General features: G+C 32.0%; 1 protein-coding gene across 1 annotated transcript in view; it reads right to left on the bottom strand.

Moving 5' to 3' along the window:
• Positions 1-15429, bottom strand: part of EYA1 (EYA transcriptional coactivator and phosphatase 1) — a 151461-nt gene that overhangs the window by 76045 nt on the left and 59987 nt on the right. The window contains exon 9 of the mRNA XM_031946269.1: positions 15096-15282. Within this exon, the coding sequence (XP_031802129.1) occupies positions 15096-15282 (187 nt within the window). The remainder of the gene's footprint in view (positions 1-15095; positions 15283-15429) is intronic.

Raw genomic sequence — 15429 nt, 5'->3', positions numbered from 1 at the left:
ACCATGTCCATCTGAGCATTCAACTATTTTTTGATGACAACTCAAAATTAGAAAAACATGTAAAAAGGGAGACAGGAGACAAGTGACTAAACAATATTAAACATAATATTTAAATACAATTTAAATGAAAGTTTTGGTCATTATCTGATTACAAAGTGTCTTAAAAAATCTGTACATCAAAGTTTCTGTATCAGATTGTCAGACATCTACTAATGAGGTCTTAAAACTAATCTACTCCCATTCTAAAGAAATTGAGGTCCATTTCTATTTGTGAAATCTATCCATTTCTTCTTCAAGGCTCTTCATAGAATTTTTTCTATTTATCCACAAGGTACCTCCCACCTCTTTGGATGATTTCTTCATCCTCATAAGTCTTATGGCACTTGATCTAGGATATTTTTTTAACCACATTCTATTTTGTGCCATATTTAATTGCATAATATCTTATTTCTCCTATTAGTTTATAGTCTCCTACTCCTGACTCATTCTAGGTCACAATGAACAGTAGGAGACACAGGACTAGAACAGAGATCACATTCACAGTCTAGTTCCAATACATCATATTGCCTCAAGTAAATTAATTATGACTTGGCTAAAACTTAAAATAATATACACCAAACTGAATATTAATTACCTTATAAGATCTATTATGTTCTAACTATGGTTGATAAGTATGAAATTCCAAGATGCTAGGTTTACTGGCATTGGTCAAGATGAACTTGACTATTTTAAGAGTTTTGCTTGCTTTTGACTTAACATGGTCTATAGTCAAAATTACATGATGACATATTACTAACAGAATTCCATCATGTACTCAATGGGAAAAATTTATCAAGTAGATTTTAGAGTCATGTTCCCTAAATAAATATTTTGCAATTTAATCAAGTGAGTATATTAGATGGCTTCTTTGCAGTCCTACCTAAAGGCAAAGTGTTGAGCTAGAATAATTCTGGATCAAGGTATGGAAAATGAAAATACTTTGAAAGCAAGAAGAATTTCAAGTTTGTATTTTTAAAGCACAGGGATTTGCAAGTAGGTACTTCACACTGCAAAGCAGAAAACATAGAAAAAATCAAATATTTAAAATACATCATGTCATTTAGATGAGGGAGTACAATTTTATGTAATTGCTTTGGGGACAAAATGAGTTGTGTTACTGTATGTGTCAAAATGTCTACTCAAAAGATTGAAAGTGGGTTTTAAAACCAGTATGTCTCCCTCATAAATGCTCAGGACAGGCAAGAATTGGAAGACTTAAAAAAAATCTTGAAGATGGCAAAGCCCAAATGTTGGGGTGGATTACAAATTTTTCTTCTGTTGATATTGGCACTCAACACAACCATCCTGAGTAGTTTTCAGAGTTCCAACATATGAAAGAGTGGATACATGCTGGCATTAGGCCTAACATAACTGAAGTAAACTGAGAAGCAGCCTGGGCCTATGACCTTGTGGCTAAGGAGGATTGCTTGTTTACTGGACTCTTTGTATTTGAATCTGGAGGAAGCAAACACATTCAAATTATATGCAGACATCGAATGATGCTGATGACAGTGGGCAATGAGTTAGGCTGCATTTCTGAGAGAAGAGGGCAGCATGAAAGGTTCTGCCACTGTCAATTCTATTTCTCCAACTGTTCCATATGGAGAAAATTAGGCAAACTGGAGGAAAAGGAAGATAGAAAAGCACAAAACAACTCCATTTAAATGCAAATTTATCCAGGTCAATAAAAACTGATTTATCTAAACCTGATAGGCTTTAGAAAAATAAAAGATTGTTTTAGAAAAATGATTTCAAGGAAGTTATGGCCAATAAAGCATTGTTTATGAGGGATTTTTCTCTTTAGTAGATTGTAAGGCCTTTTAAGGGAAGGGACCACATTTCATTTATTTAGACATCTCTCCTAGCACCTAGTACTATACATTGTACATAGTTCTTAAAAATATTCTTTGAGTGAGTGTTTAATGAACACTTGCAGTTCAAACCTTAAAAATATCACATACAGCTAGAACTAAAAATGCATTCCATTAAGAAATAAATATATTACTCTAATCACTACAATAATGCTTCCCAAACTAAAGGGGATCAGTACAATTGAGCCATAGATAATACAGTAGATAGCATGCTCGGCCTGGAATTAGAAAAACTCATCTTCTTAAGTTTAAATCTGGCTTCAAACACTTACTAGATGTATGACCTTAGGCAAGTCACTTAACCATGTTTGCCTCAGTTTCCTTATGTGTAAAATGAGTAGGAGAAGGAAGTAACAAACCATTCCAGTATATTTGCAAAGAAAACCCCAAATGGGGTCACAAAGAATAAGACATAATTAAGTGATTCAACAACTACACTTGGGGGAGGAAGAATAGTGGAAATAAGAATAATACTTGGTTATTATCCTGCCTCTATCATCATGCCTTTCTACTTCTCTAGCATCTGATACAACTTTGACCTCTATTGGTATAGCTTTTGAAAATTCAGGTTAATTGTTATACCACAGCAAGGAATGAATATGAAATGTCAGTGAAACATTTTAGCTAATAAAAATATTGCTATTTACTAAATTTGGTTCCAAAGAAGAGATATAAGAACATATTACGTTTCCTTCATTATGGAAAGGACTAGGGTTATGGAACATTCTATAAACTGTTGAATTCAGTGACTTGCTTAGTCATCTATTCCAGAGCTTATCTAATCCAACCCATATGAGAACAAGAATTTCTTTCTACAAAATATCCAACAAGTCATTGTCTAACCTTGTTTGTATACCTGATTAAAAGGGAGCTCATTATCTCCACACAGGATCTATTCCACCTAAGGGTAACGATAATTCTAAGAAAGTTTTTCCTTATATTAAACTTAAATTTGTACCCATACAACTTCTATTTATTTCTCTTAATTCTGTCCTTTGGGGTCAAGCAGAATATATCATTTCATTTTACTACATGACAGTCCTTCAAATATTTTGGGGGAAAAAGTCATGTCCTACAACAGCCTTCTAGCCAACACAGAACACAAAAAGTTCCCCTAAACTTTGAGCAAAATTCTCCTCATTTCTTAACTTTATTGTTTTTCTTAAAAATTCTCTGTCCTGAATTTCTACCTTCATGTTCACTTAATGTCTACCCTAATGCGGCACATGTAGTGTCACATCTATTGATTCATCAAACATCATTTACTTATAATGTGTGATGGAACAATTAGAACTGGAATAGTTGCCCTATCCTATCCTCTATCCACTTACAACTGATATTTTTCAAATTTTTAAAGTGCTTTACATATAATTTCTTTTTTGAGTATCACATCAACCTGATGCAGCTAGTCCATATATGGCTAGCTGCATAATAGATAGAGCATTGAATCTGGGGTCAGAATGATTTTAGTTCATATTTGGCCTCAAATGCTTACTAGTAATGTAAGCCACTTAACCTCCATTTGTGTTGTTTTCCTCCACTGTAAAATGGGGAAAATAATAACTCTACCTACCAAGTAGGTAGTAGGTAGATTGTGAGAATCAAAGGAGATAGTATTTGTAAAGCACTTAGTAGAGTATCCAGAATGTAAAGGGCACCATATAAACTGTTGTTCCCTCTTTTTCCCCATTGTCTATGTTTTCACCTACAGCGACAAGAAGTTATATAAGTGTCCTGCTGAATTAATGCATCAATTACTGTATCTTGGATTATTATTACAGAACACCAATGAGCAAGGTCTAAAATAGCAGGAAGAACATGGGCTAGATCACATCTGGGAAAGTACATAATGTTTTCAAAGATACCGAGATACTATCTGACACTAACACTAATATATATACAAAAAACATAAAATACTACAGTTTCAGAAGAATCAGAATTGCAGGTGCTGAAAGTAACATTGAATGAAACAAAAAAGTAAAAGAATTTCAAAAGTTCCAATAAGTCATGGTGAATGTAAAGGGATGAAATATTATTAATAATCACATGTGTAAAAGAATTAGCATTAAAATTGACTCAAGGACAATATGACTAGAAAAGAAGTGAACTCATGCAAATGCCCATGAAACATTTTAAAACATAAAGGAGAATCTCTAGCATATGTGGTAGATTTTCTACAAAAGCCTTATAGAATGCCATGGATAATAATTGTATAAGATAAGAAGTCATGGTTCAATCTGTAAAATTTCTAGTAGAGAGTGTGATATCAATAATGTTACAAGTTTCTGTTATCAAGAATTGATACACATCCATGTACAGAATAATTATAATTCATGTTCATCATGATGAACCAATGTCTGGTATATAATAAGAGCTTAATAAATGCTTGTTGATTGATGAAACTGAGGTAACAAAAGATTCTAAGACAGTACTTTATGTATTTTATTTCATTCTATTTGTTTGCAAACTGATAATTTTATTATCTTGATAGTTTTCAGCAATGTATTTGAATGAGTAAAATTATATTTTCTAGTATGCTATACAATAAACCCACTGTATCTCTCAATTTATAAACTTATTTATGCCATGAAATTTAGTACTTCATTACATATATAGATTAGCTTTGTTATCAAATTGCTTCATGTGTTACTTCTTTCTGCCCCGTAAGACTAGAACTTGATTGAGGAGGATTGTCTCTTTACAGTATCCCCAGTGTTAAGCATAATACTAAAAATGGGATTCAGTAAATATATTTGACTTCCATTCTACTAATCAATCAAGAAGCATTTATTAAGCATCTCCCAAGGTTATTCTGTTGGGAAATGGAGAGAGAATACCAACAGCAATCACAAGAACAAAAGAAAAAAAAGAGAAAAATTGCTGCCACCAAAGGCTTTACATTTTAATGGAGGTGAAAAGAAGCATATGTATTCATATATACTGAATAAATGTAAAGAGAATAAATGCTTATAAGATAGATAAAAGGTAGTTAGGGAGACAAGTACAGTTAGGTGGTGCTGAGAAGAATGCTGAGCCTGAAATTAGAAAGATTTGGGTTCAAATTTGAATTCAAACAGTTACTAGTGGCTGGGCAAGTCACTTAACCTTGATTGCTTTAGTTTCATCATCCATAAAATGAGCTGGGGAAAGATATGGCGTACCACTTTAGTATTTTTGCTAAGAAAAATGAGATCATAAAGAATCAAATGTCAATGAAGCCACTGAATGACAACAAGGGAGATATGTTACTAACAGTTGGCGGAAGGGTTCAAGAAATGTTCCTTATTCCACATGTTGGAAGGAAGAGAGGGATTCTTTGAGAGTGAGATGAGGAAAGGGTGCATTGCAGGATGCAGGAATGGCCAGCACAAAAATAAAGAACTAGTAATGGAATGTTATATGAGAGAGTCAAGAAATTGTGTTGAATCATAGAGTGCACAAAAAACAGTAATTAATAATGAGGTTGGAAAACTAGTTTGGGTACAAGTTGAAAAAGTCCTTAAAAGCTAAAGAGAAAAATTAGTTTATAGTTTATCCTATGAGAAGTAGGAAATCACTGAGAAGGCCATTGTCAGAGATGTACTTGGGAAAAATCCTTTTGGCATCTCTGACAAGTGTGGACTGGAGTGGCAAGTGTGAAGTACCTCAATCACTATGTATTTATTATGAATGAGTGGTACAATGTAGTGAATCTAAAGTCAACCGCAAAGTCAAAAAGACCAAGCTATAAATCCTGCCTCTGCCATGTTCTCCTGGCTGACTGAGTCTAGCTTTAGGTTGTTTAAGTTCTCAATGCCTTAAATAATGATCTAAGACTGAAAAATGAAGAGAATATGCTACCTATATTGGTAGAGAAAATTTCCTAGGAATTCCCCATAAAAATAAAATCTCAGATCTAGTTTCCATTTCATCTTTGACCATGTTTTACCATTCTGTTAGAATGTAAGTTTCCTGAGGGTAGTCACTGTATCACTTTTTTTTTTTTAACTTGGATCCCCAGTGCAAAGCACAGAATAGGCATTTAATAAAATTATTTATGTAATTAGCAAAAGCTGTTCTTTCTGATTTCTTAGGCATGTAGAATTAAAAATATATAGTAGAATGTTGAATTTAAGAAAATGACTAATCAAGAAATTTCAAATGAAGTATGTTTTATTTTTTACTGAAAACAAAACTAGAAATTAGTAGTCTTCAATAGATACATGAAAATCAGTAGAGAACACAGGGGAAAGTTAATTGGGCAGATGGATCACAAGACATACTTGTAAGAGCCTAGGTGGAAAGTACAGAGTTACTGTGCCTGGAGTTTAGCAAGTGAACAATATGGTTAGTCAATTCACATATAATTTAATAAATGCTAACTGACTAGATGGGGGAAAGTTCCACAGAAAATTCTGTAATCATTAGATCATATGATGAAATCACATAGAGCAAGTAGATAAGGATAAATAATAAGAAAATAGAAATTGTCCCTAGACATCAATGTAGATCCTACCGAGACTGAAGAAGGGGAGATAGTTTGCTTTTCTAAAGATGCAGAGAATTAGAGAAAGAACCTGAAGGATATGATATCTAAGTGGGAGAATACTGACTGAAATGACAATTTAAAGTTAGTGTTGTAGTAGAAATTGTAGAATATAAATGTTTGAACAAGAATGGCAGGCAACAACTTTTAAGCTCTGTCCTCAACTCACATTCTCTGTAGGCAATATCACATCACTAGTGTATGGCAAGCTAGACTGGTCAATAAATATTGATGACATTGAATTGAAAGAACTGGTTCCAAAGAAATAGAATTTGATAATCGGCTTTGGTATATGGACAATAGAGAGAATAATGGAGAAAAGGTCACTCTTGAAGCTAGAAATAACTGGGTTCAAATCTTATTTCTGACAAGATACTGGCTCTGTGAACCTAAGTGCTCTAGTAAATTCTATAAAGTTATCAGTAGTAGGGAAAGTACCAATATGCATTGGTGGAAAGAATTTCCTCAATAGAATGAAATCACTGACTCCATTTTTATCTCTTACTGAGATATATCTACTCATAGTCCATTCACTGCTTGATACATTGATAAAATATTCTTTGGTCTATCTCAACAGATTTTTTAAAAATTTCAGTCTTTTGGTTTTTGATTACCAACATTTCCCAAAACATTCCTCCCTTCTTTTCCATGGAGAAAGCTATACTTTCTTACAAAGTAATTTTTTTTCATGAGAAACAAAACCAACCCAATAATGAAACCTGATACATATAGCACATTTTTCATCTTCTGCAAAAAAAAGTAGAGGTGTACATTATTTGCTTTTTAAAAACCAATATTTTTTGGTAGTTCCAGAGAAATCAGTGTTTTATTTTGTTAGTGGTGAATATTTACATTTATGCTGTTATAATCTTGTGTACTATCAGCCTGTTTTTGTGTTGATTTATGAGTTCCTATAAACTGTATCATGATTATTCATATCATTATACTAATTAACTCTTAACAGAGCAGCAATATTTCATTATATTTATATATCACTACTTCTTAAGTCTTTCATCAATTGATTAGTTATCTACTTTGTTTCTACTTCTCTGCCACTATCCTATGAATATTTTGGTATATATGAGGCTTTTCTTTTTATCACTGAACTTATAACATATGCCTAGCAGTGGCATTTCTTGGGCCTTTTTTAAATCACCTTGCTTATAATAATTCCCAATTGTTTTTCAGAATAATTCATATGTTAGAGTGCCCTTCTTTTTACAACTCTTTTAAAACTGACAAGAGATGGGAATTCTCATTTTTAGGTCTGGTCATTTGATTAAGGCAGACTTATTAATGGATTCTACTGCTTCTACCTACTCCATAGTACATTGTATTCACTATTTAGGAACTAATATCTTTTCAAACATTACTTCATACTTGCTAATTTCTACCATTTGGAAAAATGCAATTTGGGAGATTTTCAAATCCCCTTTTGGAAAACATCCAACAAAAGAGATGACATCACAAAGAGATGAATATTCACAAAACCTCTATGCTAGTTCTATGAAATTTTATGAATCACTCTTCTCCACACAAATTTTGTCCTCCTCTGTTGGGTTAGACACCTTTAAGCTTGTTTTAACTTTAGAATTCAGAGTTTCCATTCTTAATGACATGTAATTTAAGCTTATCATATAAAGGCATAGAGTCCAAGTTGTATATGACTTGTTTCAAAAGTTCATTTGTTAAGTTGTTCGCCTGGAAATCATAATTCATTTCCCCACAGCATTACAGTTATGGGGAAACATGACAATTTCCTAAATGGGGTTAACTTCCAAAGCTAACTCATATAAGCATATTTAACTTTAAGTTTAATTGAAATACTGCATGTTTGAAAAGTGATTTCCATTAGCAGGTAAAGAGGTAGATAGAAATTCTTAACTGAACTTCTAAGTACTTTAAAAGTTTTTTTTGGCTAGAGATGTGTCCTTTTTATAAAGAAAAAGCCTGATTTCACTTAGAGACTTGTAGCTTTCCCTGGAATAATTTTAGAATTTTAGCTGCCATGAGCTATAAGTGATGAGAGAGAAAAGTGAGGAATATGGTATGTGCATGATTCTTCTGGAAAGAAAAAAGGAGTCAGTACTGTTTTCCATTCTGTTCCAGGGCAGGTGGTTGTAGTCTGGATCTTGGGTTTTATGATGGATGAGAGGAAAGTATGATAACCTACATATATATTTACCTCATCTACCTGTCTCCTGTAACTTGGTAATTTTAATTTGAGGAATCTCTAAAATACATGACTTATATTTCATCTTTATTTCTTAATTTTACTATTCATTTCAACAAGTATACTTTATTTTACAATTCTTTGTCCTGAATTTCCATTGCTATTTCTACATGCACCTTCACTCAACCAGAAACATTTTGTTTAAAACATTTCTTGTCATTGTTGTATATCTCCCATCAGCCTATCAGTTTTTCTTTATTCTAAATGCATCTTCTCACTGATCAATTACAATCCTATGAAAAATAAGTGATATGAAGTACAAAAGAGAATTGTAAATATTCTTTCATTCTTTCCCTGTATAGTCTTGGAAGTGACAGAGTAGAAAAATATCTGAAATTATACTCTCAAACTCTTAAAAACTAATTCCTAAGGGTCCTTTATAATACTCAACAAATTATATCTTCTTAGATACTAAAACTAATCAAACATTGAAGAAAATTCTATATGCCTTGTTGGAAGTGAATTTTTTTGGTATATCAGCATCTATATACATTTAAATCACTGAAAATATCTTCAAAATATCTGGCTAATCAGTTAAAAGCAAATTTAACTTAGTTATTTGGGCTTCATGTAGATAAAATGATCATTTAAGTGTAAAAGTTTTTACCTTCCATGTTGCCTCAAATTAACAGATATCAAATCCTTTTTAAAAGTTAAATTTCCTTGTCAATGGAAAATAAAGGGTAAATTTGATTTCACTGACTTCTGAAAATTTCACTTGCAAAGCTACATTTCCATTGGAAAAATAAAATGAATGCCTTAAAAACCTCACTCCAACAACAACAGCAAAAAACAAACATCTGTTTTGTTTTCTCACATCTTACCAGCTCAGTTATTTTAGCTACAAATATTTATTTTGCTGACAAATGTTTCCAAAATGTTTGTTTCATTTTTTTTTTTTTACAGTGAAATGGTTTGTTTTTGAGCTTAACAAATTGCAGTTTTGCAAATGTTTCCATGGATGGACTGGTTGCAGGCCCATCTGTAAAAATGTGCAAGTATGGACTAAACATTTTGAAAAAATTTCACTCAACAAAAACCAAGTCAGTATGCATGCTTTTGAAATGTTTGGACTTTTGCCACAGTTAATGTTTCGTAGACATGGCCTCAGTTTCCAACATATACCATTCTATTAGCAAAGACAGCTACCTAGTTTTTAACCCTCTCTTACTAAATTCCTTTGAGAGTCTAATGTTCTCATGGAACTCTGCACAAGAATGTTTCAGTGTTGTTGTGAGGCTTTGCTTTACTCTCTAATGCCTTGGCAGGGATCAAAGAAATTGAAGGAGTAAATGGTTTCCCATGCATATTGAATTCCCTCTTATGCTGATTTTTCCTCTCATTTGAAATTCAATATTAGCAAGATTTTATTATACACCACCTTAAGCAGTTAAGCATATATAGGCAATCATTGTATTCTGCTCATGTCTACTTTATTATCACATTTTTGCATTAAACACAACTTTTTTTTTACATGGTTCAGTAGTTTCTTGTTCAATTTGTAATCAATGTGTATTTCCTTCATAATGTAGGAAAAAGGAATGATTGTTGCTTTCTTACATTTCAAAATTGATGCTAACATTAACAAAAAGATAACATGTTTTTTATTCAATTCAAAGATTAATTTATATATATGTCATTTTATTTTTAGAGCACAAAGTTTTAAATTATTTTGTTTATTGAGAATTGACTGTATATGTCAGATTTATGAAACTTAAGCAAATTAAGATCCTGTAATAGTTTTTAAACATTTGTTGTTTAGTTATTTTTCAGTCATGTCCCACTCTTTGGAAACCCTTTTGGGGTTTTCTTGGCAAAGATATTGGAGTACTTTATCACTTCCTTCTCTAACACATGAGGAAACTGAGGCAAACAGATTAAGTGATTTATCCAGGATCACACAGCTAGTACATGTCTGAAGCCACATTTGAACTCAGGTCTCCTGACTCTAGGCCTAAAACCTTATCTACTATACTACCTAGATGCTCAGATCAAGCACATAATTTAGCTATTAATTTATGTATACTTTATTTATGTATACTTTCTATACATAACATAAGGATAAACATGAAGGGGGACATTTTTCAGGAAAAAAAGTTTTTTTTTTAAATATCCTTTTTATGACTATGTTTTTTCTATCTAAATGGTTAAAATATTTTGATTCACTGAAAAATATTAGGTTACTTTGGTAATGATATGCCTTAAGCTTTAAGGGTTCAGTGCAAGGTAACAACAGGCTGTTTACACTTCAGTGGCTAAGGAATGATATTCTAATGTACTGGTTCAAATCTCATCGCAAAAAGAAAACATCTTAAAATCCAATTTTTCTTATTTTTTCATCTCTACATATTTTGAAGGGATAAAAGAAGTGGTCCTCTTCTCCTGTAAAAAGGATTAAGCATTTCAGAAGGATATTTAAAATTAGGTAAAATACTTGCATTAAAAAATTAAGACACGTAGTTCTTTAAAAGTTGGTGCTTTCTTCAATCTGTCATTTGATATAGGGGAGAGGATGAAGAAATAGGAAGGAAAAAAGGAAGCAGAAGAGAGAGGAGAAAGAAGTTGAAAAGAGAGGAAAAACAGAATATGCTTTAAGAACATTTCCCTGGTTTCAATAGTCCAAAGAGTATTGCCTTCAGAGAATTGTAAAATTATTTTAAATTTCACAAAGCTTCTCTCTAAAACAAATGTCCATCTTTTCAATACCAACATTTTTTCAAGAGAGAGGCAGAATAATATAGTAGATAAAAGACTGGCCCCTGGGGCTTCTGTGTTCAAATCCTATTACTGGCTGTGTGATGCTGTGCAAGTCATTTAACTTCTGTGTCTAAGAGGCAAATCTCTATGAATAGTAGTTAAAGAACAGATAGCAAAGGGGCAGCTAGATAGTACAGTGGATAGAGTACCAACCCTACAGTCAAGAGGACCTGAGTTCAAATCTAGCCTCTAATACGACACTTTCTTGCTATGTGACCCTAGGCAAGTCATTTTACCCCAACTATCTCAGCAAGGAAAAAAAATAGAATAAAGAACAGATATCAGTTTCCACTGGCAGTAGGAGTTTTCTCACTGAGAATTCCACAAAACAATGAAATCACAAAGCCCTCAAAAAAAAATCTTTCAAAGACTGCTTATGCTGTGAGTTGTACTACATACTGAGAAGACCAAAATTAATAACATTATAGTTTAAAACTGAAAGAGGCCTCAAAAGCCACCTAGTCCAATCCATTGTCCCCTTCTATCTTCCTTAGCTATTTTTGTGCTTTTTTCTTTTCACCTTACTTAAAAGCATCAAATATTTTCTTTAATAATACTTAAGAAGAAAACTATGATAGCTAATGACTGCCATTTCATTTCTTTGGATCTCAGTTTTTCCATTTGTAGAAAGAATGATTCAGACCAGATTATCAATGAAATGTCCTTTCAATTCTATAATTCTTTGTAATTAATGATATTAATCACACATCTTCAAATTATGTTTTTTTAAAGCAAGTGGTTTAGGACTGAATCCTGAAATGAAGGATCTAGAAAGTAGCAGCAAAAGAGCTTTTGAAAAAAATCTGCTAAAAAACCTAATTATTTTACAAAATGAGGCTTCAGACACATATGCAACTCACTCAATTAATTTAGAACTGAAGGGAAAATCCTATGAAAGACCACACAGGGCTTCTTTTGGTAGTTGTTGTTTAATATCAGATAAGGATCAATGCTTAAACAAAGAACTGGCTTTGTATAGTCTTTTAAATGAGAAGATTCACTAAAAATCGGGTAGAAAGTACTGGCTATGGTTTCTTATATGTTTCTAAGTGATATGATTTTTAAATGATATTTAATACATCACTGAAAATATTATTAAAGAAATTTTTGTACGATCACTATTCTTGAACTAGATCAATGATGTATTTCGGTCTAGACTTTTAAAATCTACTTATGTTACTCTTAATGGATTACATATGCACATTCAAAGAAGCACACTGATTTCAGCATTTAACTATGAACACATTCTTTATAATAGCTATACTTAGAATGCATGAAAGACAGTTTTAAATATATTAAACCAATTACAAATGAAAGTTTCATGGAGTTAACAGATTTTTAAAAATTATATTTTTGTTTGACAAAAATCATTAGAATATCCTTACAAGTTCACTAGTCTTTAAAAGATGTGAGTAAAATAGGTAAAGGTTAAAATCTTAATTTAAAGACATAACAAATAGAAATAATAAATTAATTTCCCTAAGATCTAGAATGAAAATATAATTAGAATCTGGGTTTTTCTAGGATGAAACAGCACTGTAAATCCAAATAGCTGTTGAGACTCAAAGAAAAATCTAAAATTATTCAAAAAAGTTAAATTATTATTTCAGGATTTCCATTCAGAAAAAAAATTCCCTGATTTTGATGTGCAAAAGTGTTCATAGATAATAAAAAGAGCACACTGCTCTCTTATAATTAATGACAAAACATTAATTTCATTGAAATTCAAAGTTAGTAAGCACCTGTTTTGTACCAAAAACTAAACAAGATTTTCTGACTGATGAAATTAAGTAAGATATTGTCCCTACCATGATGATATTTACATATTTAATAGATCAATTCCATGAATGTAAATGGAATGAGCAGCTCTAAATGATGCCTCCTAAAAGATCAGTAAACTCTTCTTTCATTAAGTGCATCAGGTCTTAAATTTTATGTAGAACTAGGAATAGACAACTGGATGGTTGCCAAATTAATTGGATTTTCTCTTTTAAAAACACCAACATGAAATAAAATTCAACCAAGTTTTCCTTTAATTTTGAAAATAATCTACTTTTTTTCAATTTGTAAGCTCACTGGAATGCCTAGGACTAACTATGAATAGAAAAGCTTATATAAGAGGAAAGATATCTCTAAATATTTCCATTTTGACCAGAAATGGCAAAATAATATATCGTGTGTGTGTGTGTGTGCATGTGTGTGTGTCTACATGTAGAGGTTGTGAGAAGGGTTTTTGTAGAGATCTATTCAATTTTCCTATTTTGGTATATAAAAGATAGGCATTGGATCTGGGATTTCACTGATAAAGAGAATTTCTAGCTCAGGGGTGGAACTTGAACTCAGGGTCTTCCTGGTTTCAATAACAATGTTTTATCTACTAACCCATAGACTCTAAGTTTAGCAGAGAGCAGCAAAGTGCTATTGTTTTAAGAACAAATTTTTAATTTGTTTTTAAAAAGACATAAAAAAACTCCCAAGGTTTGCAAAAAACAACAATAAAATTATGTGTCTGTCTGATTTTTAGCCATTTAGATACCACACCATGTACCACAATAATACACACACACACACACACACACACACACACACACACACACATATACATACACATATACACATATGTGGAATTTGTCTTTGTATTCTTATTTTAAGGACCATTCGCTCTCATTGGGCAAGAGCTTTCACCCTAGAAAAAGCATAGATGTTCTTGTGCCTTTAAAGATAGGGTTCCCTTTTCTAACATAGGAAAAAGCATTATATTGGCCAACATTACCACAGCAGTTACTTTGTGTATTGAACAATGAACATATTTGATTGACTGCCTTACTAGCAATAAATCATAGAGTTGGAACTGGAAGGGATCTGAGATCACTGAGTCTGGTGGAATGGACATACCATGAAGTTAAGAGTTAAGAGGGTGTGAGTTCAAATCCCAGTTCTGTTACTTATTAGTGATATGACCATTGGATTAGTTTTCTTCATCTATAAAATGAAAAGTTTGGATCAGATTATCTCTAAGGTCGTTTCTTGCTCTAAGTCTATGATGCTTTACACCAAGTCTTATTGAAGTCATGAGTCCCATATATCATATGGACTCTAAAACTGAACTTTTCTATGGCACCTGCTCTCTAAAGTTTTTGCTTCCTCTGAAACAAAAGAAAATTGCAGAATACTAACCCACATATAGAATGTAACATATAGAATTCTAAATATTATGTAAAGAATGCTTTTATAAAGAATTTTATATATTATACAGGATATACTGCATAGAATTATAGAATTCTATATATTATATGTGAAATACAATATATAGAATTATATCTATGCATATTACTAATATATTTTTACTATGCCTAAGTAATGATATTATGTTATTGTTAATCATTACTCATCATGAGTATTATATATTTTAAAAATTTTATGTAAAAATTCACAATTATTTATAACAATAACACCATAATATTATAATCATTACAACTTATTATTTCCTATATTTTAACTTTAAAGTTACTTTAAATTAAAAAATAAAAACAAAATCTGTAAAAGAGCACAATACAACTTCATGTTGATCAACTGCATCCCCATATTTTGCCAAAATTGTACTAACCACTGAAATACATATAACCAGCAAAAATATGGCCCACAGGAGTAATAAAATTTTGGTAATTACCTGCAGTGGGATCTGTAACTGCTTGACTGGTGATGCCAGATGGTGGTTCTTGAAGCTGGTATGTTGCATTTGTAGAAGGTGTTGTAGGACTGGTGTTGCTGCTTGTCATATAATGGGATGGGTATGGTGAGCTGTTATAATACTGTGCATATTGCCCCTGGCCAAAGCTGGTATAAGATGCATATTCCTATGAAACCAAAGGCAACATAAGAGGATTCTGTCAAAATATTGCATTAAATCTTCGAAATCATAACAGCAAATTCATGTTTATATTTCATTGTTTTCTCTGTACTTCACATAGTAGGGCAAACAAAATAAACACAGGCTGATCTGT

The sequence above is a fragment of the Sarcophilus harrisii genome, chromosome 1 (assembly GCF_902635505.1).
Source record: "Sarcophilus harrisii chromosome 1, mSarHar1.11, whole genome shotgun sequence".
In the NCBI taxonomy this organism is placed as follows: domain Eukaryota; kingdom Metazoa; phylum Chordata; class Mammalia; order Dasyuromorphia; family Dasyuridae; genus Sarcophilus; species Sarcophilus harrisii.
This window is presented reverse-complemented; position numbering and strand designations above follow the sequence as displayed.